At 47.5% G+C, this 15206-nt stretch overlaps 1 protein-coding gene across 1 annotated transcript; it reads left to right on the top strand.

The window, feature by feature from the left end:
- Positions 1-3935: 3935 nt before the first annotated feature.
- Positions 3936-12156, top strand: LOC135390109 (uncharacterized). The gene is made up of 2 exons (XM_064620110.1): positions 3936-4071; positions 9857-12156. Exons 1-2 carry the CDS (start codon positions 4016-4018, stop codon positions 11862-11864), a joined length of 2064 nt encoding a protein of 687 aa, XP_064476180.1. The 5' UTR covers positions 3936-4015; the 3' UTR covers positions 11865-12156.
- The last annotated feature ends 3050 nt before the right edge of the window (positions 12157-15206 follow it).

Genomic DNA, 15206 nt, shown 5'->3' with positions numbered 1-15206 from the left:
TTCCGCATGAACGCTAGTCTCCAGTCTTTTTGGAGAACATGTGGAGAGGTGAGGCCCAATTGCTGCTGGAAGGGCGTACGATGCTGATAGCCAATATGTGCAAATTCACTGCGTGCAGTGACGAGTTTCTCCGGCGCTAACCTGTGGGGCCTGGCGAAGGCTTGCTGGCTGTTGGTTTTTGGCTGGTAAACTACGTCGTGCTGAATGGGACGTGCCCAATCAAGTGGGCGCGTTAGGGTAGGAAATTCCTTCAGTAGATTGGCGTATGTGGCGGGACCGTTGGTGGTCGTACCCCGTGGAGGGTGTCGACGAGAGAATTGAGCCGGGGGATAAGGCCATGCACAGACAGAGAGCTTGGTGGTCGAGTCGGTGAGGCGGCACCGAGACGTGTCAACGACGAGATGGAAGTGGTTGAGAAAGTTCACGCCGAGAATGGGATAAGTGACCGAAACGACGAGGAACGCCCACCGGAATTCGCGGCGCAAGCTCAAGTCAAGGGCGAGAAACTGCTCGCGGAAGACGTGGATGGAAGAGCCGTTGACGGCGGACAAGTTGTACAGCGGACGTCGCTTCCGATCTTTCGCAGTGGCAGGTAATACGCTGACTTGAGCTACTGTATCCACCAAGAAGCGGTGTGCGCCACGTTTTGAAGAAACGAAGAAAAGGCGCAGGTGATCGAGGATCCCTCGTCGCCGAGGAGGTCCTCCATGTGCCGGAGCATTTGGGACGGCTTGCGATCGCCCAGCTCATCTGCAGCTAGAAGAACCTGAAGTCGCTTGCCCTCTGGCTCTGATGCCATAGTTTGACTTATGACGGCTTCTTTGAGGCTGGTGTAAGGGTAGGTTGCAGAAGGCTCAAGCAGCAGGTCTGAAACCTCCATCGTGACTTCTGGGGGAAGAACGCTGATGAGATGGTGGAGCTTGTGCAGTTCTGACGTTATGCCCGCTATGCTGACCGGACTGACTTCAACTGCTGACTTCAACTTGTACTAACCACAGCTGGGGCTGGTGTGCGAAGAACGGAGGAAGACTTATGGCGAAGTGGACAACGCTAGTATAGAGCTGGAGTCGGCGGCATCAGCGGGCTGAGTGACGCTTATGGCACGTCCGGGTCACTAATGTGGCGAACCAGCAGACTAAAAGCGAACTGAGGAGTTCTTTGGGGGAGAAAAAGCTGCACAGCCTCGAGCGTGCATTTGCTGCTGGTCGTTTCAGTGCAGCATGCAACATGTTCCGCGGTCGTTCCCGTGCAGCGTGCGCTCGCCAGCACTGAATCCGTGCAGGTTAGGCCATACCGAGAACATCGGCGGTGTGGACCGGAACACGAGCTCTCAAGTTCCTCTTTCCGCTCCTTCTCACCCTCCTTTCTATCGTTTACAATTGCTCAATATGGCCCCGATGGAACCGGCAGACCTACTGCAGATGTTGGATGCTTTGGATGAGTCAAGTTCGTCTAGTTGAGACAGCTTAAGCAGTAGCACATCGCTTTATGCTGAGGCGTTCGACAGATTTTTTTTCTCTTTTGTCAACGGGCGAAGCGTCCGAAGGTGGAGATCTATACGTCGTGGACACTGTTTCGCACTACTCGGACGATGTTGGACTCGAACTCGACGGACGGAACGTTGGATGGTATGAATGTGGATTCATGCATTTTCACGTATTTTATGTTTAAAGTGGTTATTAAAGTGGTTGTCCTGCGGTCGTGACTCCATCTTGTACACCAGTTGCATGAGTTTTTGGTCACTACTGGCACTATCTAGCATGATCTGCTGGGCGTATCGGTGTTAGCAGATATCACACAGAGATTACACAGAAAGAGATCCGAACTCTGCGAATGCCAGAACAAAACTAGTTCATTGTGAGGCGCACCACGGCGCTGGCCGGGTAGCAGCACCTCGTTGTCGTGTCTACAGTTCTATCGGTTCTATGTGGCGACTTTTTCTTCTTCTGGTGGCGCATAGCCCAGAAGCAATTTTAGGAAAAATCTCCCCGGAAACAACACCGCAAGCGCTGCTGCCCCGACGACCGTTGCAACCCCAGAAGCAATTGGCCATAAAACCCATAACACACACTTCGTCGGTTTCAAGAAAGACTTGTTCACATCGGATGCGCGACACGGGTGACGACGGGTACGACTCTGGGCAATCCTTTTCTAGATCTCACTTTTACACTCAACATCATTTCCTTAATTACATGTACTTCTCGTACAATCGTACAATAATCCGGTGTTGAACAGAGCGGCGATACGACTATCCGGCTTGCCGCCCATGGTACCGTACCCACCTAACCAAGACGATGGACTGTAGCTGTAACGTTCACTTACCGGCTTGTTTCAGCGACAACACTCTAATATAAAACTATTGCATCCTTTCATTTATTGTAATAAATATGTACTAAACTTACGGCCATGTCCCAACCACGACCTACATTATAGCGACCACGTCATACGGACGCCTTCCCAGCTCCGCGTTTGGAGGCTAGCGGTGGCGCTACTCATCGGCCCGGTTATTGCTTCCTCAATTTCTACAATACTGTCTACATTAGCTTATCTTAGTATTTTTGTACAAGTGGTAGATGTCCCGCGAAAGATGCTTCTTTCTAAAATTGATTATCATCATCAGTCTACGCGTTTTCATAGGAGCTGTTGCTGTCGTCTGCTACGTCCGTTTCTGCAAGTTCAAAATTCAAATTTCCATTGTCGAGTCATTCTCTACAGATCTCGTGGACAGATGAGTAGCTCCTCTTGCGGATCCTCTAGGGCTCCTCATAGGGGTTGCCGAGTATGATATGGTCGTTGTAGTCTAATAGGTCGTGGTCCCAACAAAGTCTACCCCCTTTTGTTCGTAAAGCGTAAAGCGCTGAAGGTTGAAGTGTGATCCGTGAAGGCGGTACATAAACAGTTATAATTTCTGAACAACAATTAAATTTCTCTACGCACGTGAGCAAGTTACTTCCTCTGGCACTCTGGAACCCCACTGAATCGTCCTAGCAAAATTAGCGCAATAGTATTAGGAAAAACGCAGTCACTAGTTGCGCAAACGGAATATAATCGCTGGGTCGTATCAGGAGGTATCACGCAAGAAATGTACCGAGGTATACACGTAGCCCTCGCCAATCTCCATTGCGAAGTTCAAATCAAGGCCAGAAACGGTGAAGAAGCATCAGGAACGCCGTCATTCAATTGAAATATGTATTAGTGGCTCACGGCCATCTTTTGGGATGAAGAAGAAGCACACTGCACCGGATCACAATCATCCGGATCTCTGTGCGCACAAATTCATCGTCTATAGCTCATTATAACCCATAGCTAGGTTCACATAGACACTGGTGGTGGTGATGGTGGTAATGAAAGGGCTCGCCGTTGTCGGTCTCACAGAGGTGGGCAACGCCACGGCTAACGCTCTGGGGGAATGTGCGTCCTGGGCCGACCTCTAAGGGAACTGTATCGACGTATGTTTGACTTCATCTCAGGAAAACCCGAGACAGCACACCCGGCACCGGCATTCGAACCCGGGTACCTCTCAGTCTCTACGTGGCATGGCCAGCACGCTAACCAGTCGGCCACGCGAGCTGGTGAGGAACCGTGCTAGCAGTTTAGCTCTGGCCAACATGGGCGTTCCCAGGATTTTTTCCAGGGGGGGGGGGGAGCAAAGTGCTCCGAGGGAGGCAAGTTTGCAACCCCCCCGTCCACACCTCTTTCTCGGGAGGCGGACGTTGCGGACTGTGCGAGTGTCCAGAGGTTCCTATTATGACACCTGAGAATAATCATTACGCTTGCTCCCTTGCTCCCCTCTCGGTATGCCCAGGCTGGCCAATCTCCATTGGTGTACAACGCGAAGTGGCTAAGGTAGAAGAAGAAGCAGTATCGGGGGTTTCGGTCACATGCCAGCAGACCAGCCATTCTCCGTGCGACGAAGAAGAAGGAGAAGAAGAAGACCAGCGGGTGCTCCCCAATCATCTCTGTTCTGTTTTTGCTTACACTAACGCACTGAGACCTGTGCCCAAGCATTCTCCCCATGGACCATGGAGCTTTTCCGTCGGATGTTGTACTTTCAGGCGGCGCGTCAACCGTGTAAGTTTTACCACGTTTTTCAGTACCTCTCGTATTACTGCTTTTTGCGATGGATAACCGGGAATTCGTAACGCAAATCTCAGTAGTGGTTTTGACGGGTTCCAAACGAGGGGTGGGGATGGGGGAATTGCGGCCGTTTAGTTTGCGAATGAAGGATTTTCGTTCGTCGAAAAACCAAGAGGCACGGAACACGAAGATGACACGACCGATTTCTGAGCAATTTGTCGTCTTCCGTGCCTTCTTCTTCTTTTCTTTTTTTTCATTGTTTAATCACTTTGCCTCAACTGGTTTGCGCCCTATCCTTTCTGTCGTTCAAATGCTCCGCAGTCGGGTGCTCCCCCCCCCCCCCCCCCAAGTGCAGCGTAGCTGTGCGGGCTGGTTATCGAAACTATCTATATCACATAACTAGACCGTGTTTATTACAGTTGAGTTCTACAAAGTAAAAAAAAGTGTTTGAACCTGATTAGTTGGAAGTATGTGACATAGGGCGGACGATAAATAATGAGATTATCCAGTTGAATTGGCTATCAAAACGCCCACTCCTCAGCTTATGAGGCGTATAATGACGACATGGTGGTCGATGTTTCATGGTTCATATCATGATAACGCCCACACATCAGTTGCCAAGTTTTGCTGGAACTGTTCGCGTACAGTTTAGATTCGCGAATTCTTTGATTCGCGAAAATTAGAGGCTCGCGAGCATTGGGGTGTTGTCATAATTTTTTATATCCATCTTTTACATTATTATATTTCACCAATTACAGCACGCAATTGGGTAGGGTATCGCCCCTGGCGATGAAACTACTCCAATCATTATCATTAAAATAAAGTTTTTGTTGTTCTGTGACGAGTCCACATTATCGACGTGGAGTGTTCTTACCTTACGTCGTCGAGGTCGAGGAACAGTTCTTTTAAAGGTTACAATTGCGAGAAACAAAATCAATGTGCACATTCTGACGCAACACCGACCTCACACCCTCTTACTTTTTATTTTCCAATCAATCAATCAACACTTCGACAGAGCCCGGCCTTGATGTTATACAAACCAGCGCATGAAATTATATTTTTTATTTACTTCAGAAAGCACCCGGTCAGTGAGCGTTATATTGGCGTTGTAGACATATCTGCTCTGCCTTGAAAGCAAGCACCCTATCACATGGTCGAGATGATCGCGACAGTTGTGCGTATAGGGCTTTTGCGCTGGAGGTTTTCGCAGACGGTGGCGCTAACTAGCGAGTGGCAGCCAAAGTAGCCACTCGTTCCGTCGCTTTGTTGGGGTGCCGCAGGCGGCAAGAAGCCGCGGGCTGCTTGTGGTCCAGCTGCGCTGCAGTTGCGGCCCAGCGCACAGAAGTGCGCGACAGAAGGTTCCTGCGCTTTGCTGGCTGGCAGAGAGAGGAGCACAGCAGGCGAATTCCTCAGACAGAAGCGCACTCGCTATGTTGCCTTTCCCGCTCCTAAAACATATAGCAGGAGCTGTCTGTCGTATACCCTTACCATAATTTTGTGAATGCAACAACCCATCGAAAATGCGGGCTTTCAGTACAGTTACACTTATCAAGCAGTAATAGTTACAAAGGAATGTTCAAGTTGTGAGAACTGATGTTCTGAGGCTGGAACAAGTGGCTGGTGGCTGGTCATCCAGAAGATGTGGGTTCGAGTCCTACAGCCTGGCTAACCTTTCCAGTGACTTCCATCCTTCATTGTTCAACCTGTTGTTGAGCGGGATTAATAATTTTGGCAGCCTAATTTAGACTCAATGTCGTCTTGCACCTTGTTACTCCGTGATCACTGTATCGTAAGCTTCAGTTTGTTCTTGCCCTTATCATGACGACGTTTCAATGCTTAATTCCAAATTTTGCCTGCTACAGTCTCTTCCCGGTACCATCAAAAAGGTTTGTCGGTTACCAACACCCCCCCCCCTAGAAAAATAAAAATAAACAAACAAGCGGAAGAGTGCTTATTTTCAGAACATCTAGAGGTGGCAGCAGAGTCACGTTCTCCACAAAAAGTGATTGGTAAACAAACACCTCCTAGATGATGTCGGGCATTCACGCTTACGTCACCTATGGAGGCCTGTCCTGCTTTGCGATCTGCTTCGAGCTTTCTTCACGTTCGTTCTTTCATTTACCTCATAGAAACAACCACACTAGTAACAGCAGGCCTTCCAGCGTGACGCACGCACAGCACAGGCCTTCTCCATGTCTTGGAAGTGTTGCTCAAATAAGCGCCAGAATCAAAAACAAAAGGAAGAGAGTTGTAATCGCAAACTGTGGTGATAAGATCGTAGGGACCAACAGACGTCATATCAAAGTTTCCTTTAATCGCGCCAAGAGTAGAGTCGGGGAAACGTCCGTAATGTTTCTCGCAGATAATCGCCATTCTTCTGGAATTCTTACGGGCGTCTGGTTCGCTTTACTGTAAAATGGGGTGAACACGATAGACAATTTTAGAGAACCGTTCATATAACATCGCTTGCCTGAACCAATCAGTGGATAAGATTCTGAGTCTTATCTAACTGCAAATTGGCGCCGACAAGGATGATAACCTTACAAACCGTGTGCTAGAACTGCTTTTATGCGCTTGCCATTGATAACGTGAAATAAGAGACTTCAACTAGCCAGTAACGAGCGTCCTCGCAGTCCCATATGTAATATGTTATATAATATTATATATTATATAATGCATTTGTAATATGCGAGAAGCGGTAAAGAAAAACACGGATGCAAGTACAAGTTTTCGCACTCGTCGGAAGTCTCCGTGGGACGTGCATTACTTGATATGATATGTTTGATTAGAATGCATGGAAAGCCTTGAGTGCGAACAAAAGCACATTCTTAAGGATTAACAAATAAAATTTAAAAAGAGAAACAAGAATCTCGACTCCACGCGCCTTGCTGTTGTAAAAATAGCGGTTAAAGATGCTGTCTCTGCTGTTGTTCTGCAACGTTAACATGCATCTTGGCATTGTGCAAAGCGGGGACTTCCTGCAGTAGGTTCGGATGCGATGGAAATTGGTCTACCTTTCATATACTAGTCATGTTATGTCATAGTGCCTAATAATTAACCATCCAGGAAGAAAATTGTGACGCCCTTTGCCTTCCGTAATCTCAAAACACTCTTCATAAAAAAGAAGGGCATGACCCTCAGATCGACCCAGGGAACATGAAAGCTAGAATCGACATCTGCACCACTGAACCAAGAGCCCATAATTTTGTCATCGTGAGGGACCACGACGCAACCGCTTCGGAAGGCACACTGCGCAGCGCAGTCCTTACTTCTTTCGTCATCGGTGATTTCATTTGTGTTATCTGCCAGGTTGCATTGGTAGTTTTATTGCGTGACGTTCATCACATCAAATCGCAAACTGTGTTGTAAGGTGTTAGCAGATCAAGCGAGATAACGACGGAAAGAAAACCAAATACGGCATGTTTTGTGATAATGTAGACTGAGAAACGGTATCGCAATTTCCCTTTTTTTCCAGGGACAAAGCGGGCTGTTCCGTGATTTCAGGAACAACCTGATGTCAGCTGAGAAGGGGTGACAGGGAGAGGAAAAATTGGCCGCAAAACCCGCACAGTGCTCAATTATTTTTTTTTATTTTTTTTTTTTATACCAGCGGCATGACCGAGTGGGCTAAGGCGTCCGCTCGTTGGTGGTAACCAAGGTCGTGCTGAAGACTGGGAGGTAGTGGGTTCGAATCCTACCGCCGGCTGTGCTGTCTGAGGTTTTCCCTGGGTTTTCCGAAGACTTTCCAGACGAATGTCGGCACAGTTCCCCCTGAAGTCGGCCCAGGACGCATACTAACCCCACTGTCCCCCACTCCTTCCTGCTATCCTCTCTCCGTCTGTCCACATCTGTACGTCGCTCATAGCCACAGTTGCTTCGCGGCGCTAACACCCAATCAAAAAAAAAAAAAAAAACATTTTTTTTACTAGAGCGCTAAAAAGGCGCAGTGGTTTCGGCTCTTGAGGGGTAGACCCCTCAGTGTTGGGCTCTACATCTTTGCAATTACGTAGTCGACGTATTTTCACTAATTCTAAAGATTAATCACGAAAGTTAATTGACGGCTGCGCTATCTGCTGATACACCACCACCTTTGAGTAGGTCCCGTCGGGAATATATATTCAACGAGTTTTGAGAACAAAAAAGTCAATCGCGGATTTAATAAAATTTGATCAGACTTACGTCACGTAGCCTGTATACGTGACAATAAGCACGCATGGTATTTTTAACATATCTATTATTTTGTTTACTAGAACGAGTTAACCTGTAAGGATATTACGGCCTTGCGCAATGCTGCATGAGAACTAAAAATTTGGCGAGTTAAGGAATAAAGGAAGTTTAAGCCACATGTCCGGAATTTATGTTAAATGATTGACATGTATCTACACTGCAAGACACACGCGTGGCACTTTGTGCATATTAATTAGTTTCTCCATTAGAGCGCGTTAAAGTGGGCCCGCACGACGATTCCGTGTCAGGTCGATCTCGATCAAGGTCCGAAATTTATGGTAAATGATTGACATGTATCAACACTACAACAAACACGCGTGGTAATTCGTTCACCTTAAATACCCTTACCACTAGACCGCGTCAAATTTGGCCCGCATAATTGGTTCCGTCGTCACATCAACCTCGACTTCATAGGCAAGAAAGGACGTTTAAGCCACAAATTCGAAATTTATGTTAAATGATGGACAATAATCTATACTACAACAAACAAGCGTGGCACTGTGCAAAACGGAGATTCCTGTAACGGTGAAGTAAGTCGGAGTGCAAGGGAAAGTCATCTGCTATTCACATATTAAGTGCACAGGCGATCGCACAGCATTACCGCAACTACGATAAATCAAACCGAACGCATTGCAGTATAGATCCAGTGCGGCATTATTAAGCCAAAACTCTGACGCTCTCGCTCTGTCATTACTCTCATAACTCCCTCTACAAAAAAAAAAAAAAAAGAAAAGAAAGAGAAAAAATAATAAAAAAGTCGAAGAAAACTACGCAGACCGCGGATCGAACCTCGGCCCTCGAAAGCTGCGATCAACGTCTTTACCACCGAGCTAACACTCCCCGTTGGTGTCGTATTTAGGAATTAAGATACATACACTACGCAAGCCACACTACTTTCGTCGTGGGAACAAAATTGGAGCGTCCCACAGTTGCACACAAAGTTGCAAAGTGTACAAGACAACTTCAACTTCATGTCTTACATGCACATGCATGCGCCTGGTTAGTGTAACAGGCCTGTAGGTTGTTTTGAGAAAAACCGGTGTAGTACCGGTTTCACGGCGGGGACAACGCGGAGGGAGTTTTGAGAAGAGTCGCGACGTGTACAAACGCGCATGGTATACACCCGATATGCGCAGCCTGGGTCCGCACCCCGCGGGAAATTATAGTGACACAACCTGGACAAACCTTACCTAAACTCACTCACACCTTACTTGATCGAAACCAGAGAATACCGCCGCCTCCCCAGCGCCCCCTGGAGCGATTTCATTGCAGAGGTACAGCCACAATTCCTCATTGCCCTACGCTGTTTTAAAAACGTACATGCCATCCCATATAGATGTTGAACCTAAACGATACTCTTACAACTGTTGTCGTAGCTTTCGCCGACCGTACGGTTCAAATCCAGAATGTTCCTGGTGCAACAATACCGCTGCGTGTATACACAATACAACAATACCGCTGCGTGGTTTTATGTATATGCATTTGCAAACATTGTGTCGAAGCATAGAAACAATTTCAGCTATTTTCTTCAATACATCGCTTAACAACGCAGGTCAGCGCAGCTGAGCCCGCAAGGAGCCGATGGAGGCCCACAGAAACGGCGGAAGCATCAGCAACCCAAACCAGTAGACCCGGTCGCTCTCCTCCGAGTTCAAGGAACCATCAATGGCAGCATCATTGTTGTCACATTTCTCCTTGTGTTGGTATTCTCGACCGGTATTGTACGCCTCGCCTCCACATGTCCATCTTGTTCACGGGCTGACCAGTTCATGCAAGGCATCGCTGACACAAGCGTATCTCCTTGCGACAACTTCTACCAGTACGTCTGTGGGCGTTGGATCAGCACAGGGAACGCTACCCTTAAAGACTTCGTTCTGCAAGTCGGACGACAAAGGTTCGTCGAGGCTCTCCTTGTCTACCCGTCAGGGTTTCGTTCGCAGTCCTGGACGTTTGACCTTATTGCGTCGTTCTACAAGTCCTGCGTGAAAGACTTAAGTGCTCAGAGAAGCCTGACTTCCCACGCCGAGAGGTATGCAGAAGCGACAGGCTTCTCGTGGAACATATTCCAGCAAGTCAGCGACATGACAACTTTCTTGGACTTGATTGCGAAGATGACTGTCCAATACACCTTGAATCCTTGCATTACGATCGTAGTCCGCGCAGTCGGTATCACGATGGCGCCAGTAGGAGTTGCTCACATACTAAGCAATACCGAAGTACGATCCGCCCTGTCAGCTATGAAATCTTATCTGTCACCATTGATAACGCAAGAGATCCAGTCGGAAGTGGAAAATCTGCACAACAAGACTGTAGAGGCCTTGACGGATCCCAGTTTGTCATCTATGGATCCAACGGTAGGGACTCTCTCAGAAATCGTATCTGAAATCGGTCTGGGCTCGGTCGAAGAGTGGATGGCAGCCGTCCAGAAATACACCGTCGGCTGGGAGAACATTCAGTCCCGTCATAGAGCCACCTTGTTTTCGCCGATGCGTTTCAAGGACCTGCTCACTGCAATCTATAGACGCCAAAACTTAGTTCGGTCTCTCTACCTTTATGTCTACGTTGTGAGGGATATTATGGGTGTTGTCAGCACGAATTCAGAAGTGAAAGACAACGCTGGGGCTGCTTCTACGACCTGCTTGGACCGTCTGGAGGCCGAACCCTTCTTCGCCGTCCGCACTGCTTTCATACTGTATTCCTTCGCTACTGAAAGAACCGTAACAAGTATAAAAGACATGCTTTCCCACGTGACGCTACAAATGGTTGTGAGCATTAGCTCCAACAAACGTCTTGATGCTGAAACTAAGGTGCCTATCTCCATGGACATGAGAAGCTACTCGTTCAAGCCAGTCTTTTCCGAGCCTTACATCACCATCAAAGAACTGCACAAAGCATACAATCTTTTCCCACGGAACCTTACTATATACCACAGCAAACTTAACCTCAACGCCTCTCTCGAACATGGCACCTTCGAAACGTTCCGCCTTCAGTCCGAATGCATGAAGTCTGGAGACCCACTTTTCAATTACCGTGGCGGCGCTTGCGCTTCACCGTTTATCACGATATCACCCATGTTTTACCCTGATGCTCGGCTTAGCTACAACTACGGTCTTCTCGGATTCTATATGGCATCTCAAGCCATAAGGGACTTCCTGAAGGGAACGAGTAAGCCAACGAACGTGGCCGATGCTGCTGATCGCCTGGTGGCTCTTACCAGAGCCTGCCATAGGAAACACAGCAACGTCGATAACGACTTTCTGGGCCCCGACTTGGTTAGTTACGTCCTCGGTATGAGAGCGGCGTTCGACGCGTACGTCAAGTGGCGCTTGTTCAGTGTGGAGTCCACGGGCGAAGACCGCGCCGAGCGTCAAGTGTTCTTCAAGAGGGCTTGTATGTCTGTCTGCTCGGAGTTCGGATCGCATGTGCCGCCAGGTGGCGATGCACTTGGCGCGGAAGTGGTTTGTAATACCGCGGTGAGAAGTATGCCAGAGTTCTATTCCGCGTTTAAGTGCAGCGCTAGCAATAACATGAGCCGTAATGGAGTATGTAGGTTTTTCTGATTAACGTTGAACGATTTAATTCTGCACTGTACGTTGTCTGTAGATGCGATACAATGTCAATTATATTGTACACAATAGGGATGACTCTTTCGTACGTGACTTCTTGACTTTATTAGCAGCCTAGCGTAACAAATGGGATGTGCTATGACTTCACTACTGATGTCAATACCGATTTCCATACTACTGTGCTTAAAAGCGATTTGAGTGTTCTGCGAAGGAAACTAATCTACTTCAGATTACTTCGTATTGAGGAAGCTGCTTCGATGTAATAAAGCTCCACTGGAAATTCGTGGGATTGCCTCTTGTCTGACGAATTAGGTAATAGTTCTCCTATGCATTGACATACTGTGAACCCTGGTTAATAAGACCGTTCCGACGCCACATAAATCTATTTCGCTAGTACGACAATCCGCTTATCCGACTATGACCGAGTTTTTCTCACAAGTAGGGGTCAAACACAGGTATTAGTTCCAGAGTAGCCCCAGGAGTGGCTAGCACAACCAGAGGCAGAGTGACAGGTAGGGCCCCTAGGTTTGGGCTGACTGCTGATGTTGACCTCAGAATTACTTTCAGACTTCCAAAGCACTGTAGTGCTTAAAAGGGCAGTGACCACGAGACCAGGTCACACTGCTGCTGCTGCTGTTGTGCAGCTAAGACTGGCCGGAACGAAGCAGTCTATGAGGTCAGCGGAGGGTGTGTTTTTCGTTAGTATGACAATTCGTTTTATGACCAAAATATACGAAAACGTTGGTGGTCGTATTAACGAGGGTTCACTGTATTGATATGGTTATGCGCTCCTTTGCACACGTAAGGAAGAAGAGCAACAGTACGAAGACCAGATAAACATATTTTCGTCCAAGCACGTTACACCTGATAAAAACGTTGGTGTTATCTCAGGCGAATTGGATTGGTGTTTCTTGCGAGGTGCTGTTCTGATCACATTCTGGCAGGCACCCCTATACAAGGTGCTTCACCTAACGTGATAAGAAATTCTAACTGGCGACGTACTCGCCGGAGCATTGTGGGACTTTCGACAATTACCTTCTGGAAACTTTTGTCACCGTTAAGGAAGGCTTTGGACAATTTTTAATTGCGGGAAATTTATTGTTTTCAATTAAGCTTTGAAAATTGCCCAGCGAACCTAACTTTTTTAACAGAATAATGAGGTCCTCCACGGATAACCACAGCCCCAACAAAAACTATGCACAGTAACGCAAAACAAATAGTCGAAACAAATTTCCCGTAAATTTCGGTAAAATTTACGCTTTAGCCCCGTTTGCTCGGTTATCGCAAGAAGAGCCCACAGGCGATGCGGGGAGAGGAGGAAGCGTTCCCACCTCTTGTTTTACCTTTCTTTCCCCGGCTTTGACCTTGATGCTCTTGACAACCATCTTATCACAAAGAAAACAAAACAACCGTCTTATCACAAAGGAGGCAAAGGGCCGGGACACTTCTTATAGCCACCCATTTGGCGCGCTCTTCTTTGCGACAATCAAGCACGCGGAGCTAAAGCGTAATTTTCACAAATTTTTTCGACTATTTCTCTTGCAATACTGTGCATAGCTTTTGTTGGGTGTGCGGTTATCCGTGGAGGACTCTATATTTCTGTAAAAAACAGTGAGGTTCGCTTGGCAATTTTCAAAGTTCAATTGACAAAAATAAATTTCTCTCGATTGAAAATTGTCCAAAGCCTTTCTAAATGGCGGCAAACGTTCCCAGAAGGTAATTGCTGAAAGTCCCACAATCCTTCGGCGGGTACGTCGCCAGTTAGATGTTTTTATCACTTTAACTGAAACACCCTGTATACCGGGTGTTTCACGAAGGTCCCCCGGCCGTGACCAGGTGGCACCATGGAAGGATTTTTTTTTTTTTTAAAGATCCTTGGCACATCGGTTATGAACCGAGTAGTGAGCGGCTCATTTGCATACGCTCACGAATCACATTCCAAGAAAAATTTCCATATTCCAAGGAAAAAATCGCGTGGACAGATTAATTGGTCTGGGTTTACATATTTCTTGCGCGGAGCAGTGCACCAATGCTCTCTTTGGATCAGCTATCCGAGTGTCAATTTCGTGTTCATCCGCCAACCATCATCCCGAATGACAACTTTCTCTGCCTTGATTTGATGAAAATGAGAGATATAGGCCTTTTTTGTACCAATTATGCCGTAAATAAAGTACACACACACACACACACACACACACACAAAAAAAGGCTCCGCCTCCCGTTTCTAACAAATCAGGCGAGAACGTTTTCATTCGGGATGGTGGTTGGCTAGGAGCGTGCTATGTTGTGTAGTTAATTTTTGAGACGCACATTCCCCCAGGCATCAGTCGTGACGTTGCCCACCTCTGTGAGGCCGAGAACGGCGAGCCCTTTCATCAGCAGCAGCACCACCTAATTTTTGAGACTGTACCCCACTAGTTCAGAGTGCTCGCGGGGATTCGTCATCATCCACGATAATGCACGCTATCTCACCTACGGAACCACAGAACCGCCGGTGCTGTTTACCAGTCGCTTTGAGAAGGCGTCTCTTGCGGCTGTTCCTTATCTTCCGTCGCCCCCATGCGTGAACCAGGCGGATGAACACGAAATTGACAGCCGGATAGCTGATCCAAAGAGCGCATTGGTGCGCTGCTCCGCGCAAGAAATATGTAGAAATAAACCGATTAATTGTTCGGAAGTGTCGACGCGTTCTTTTTCTTCGAATATTTTTCGTTGAAGGTCTCGATCCGCAAAGCAGAGGTTCCGTAAGCGTGCGAAGTAAAATTTAAAAGTTAGGGTGTTTGTTTAATTAGTGAGCGTATGTAAATGAGCCGCTCAGTTCACGGTTCATGGAGGATGGCCCGAGGATCTCTACCCAAAAGAAATTTCTTCGATGGCGCCACCTGTTCACGAATTATTCAGTCGGGGGACTTTCGTGCAACACCCGGTATAATGGACCTGAATTTTCTTACAGCTTGGGGTGTATAGCGATTGTATGCAACTGTGTTTGGAGGACGTCTGTTTGGGTGAAGATATCGATCTTCGCATTCGCATTAAAAATCCAAGAATAGGTTCTCTGACAGCACAACACACAGCTATAACAGCACACTATCGACGCGGTCCTTGACGCAGAGACGGCTGATTCATAACCGACACAGTCCTGCCAGTGTAGCGTATTGATTTGAAAGCTGCTTGGAGAGTTCCGATGTCCTCAGGGGCTCTCATTCGAGGGTACCATATTGCTTCACCTCCTCTTGGTGATATGCTGTGACCTCAGTCGAGCTTACTTCTCAATAGAGGTTGGTCTCCTCACGAATGCATGCATCAGGCATGGCTGTACGCTGCTCGGGGGGATCA

The sequence above is a fragment of the Ornithodoros turicata genome, chromosome 3, assembly GCF_037126465.1.
Source record: "Ornithodoros turicata isolate Travis chromosome 3, ASM3712646v1, whole genome shotgun sequence".
In the NCBI taxonomy this organism is placed as follows: domain Eukaryota; kingdom Metazoa; phylum Arthropoda; class Arachnida; order Ixodida; family Argasidae; genus Ornithodoros; species Ornithodoros turicata.
The sequence above is the reverse complement of the archived record's forward strand: the minus strand, read 5'-3'. Positions and strand labels throughout refer to the sequence as shown.

What these genes read in the sequence shown, in the direction of transcription:
- LOC135390109 (XM_064620110.1), top strand. Translation starts at nt 4,016, where the DNA reads ATGGACCATGGAGCTTTTCCGTCGGATGTTGTACTTTCAGGCGGCGCG. An exon ending in TCAGGCGGCGCGTCAACCGT is followed by an intron (nt 4,072 to 9,856) that starts GTAAGTTTTACC and finishes TTAACAACGCAG; the next exon opens with GTCAGCGCAGCTGAGCCCGC.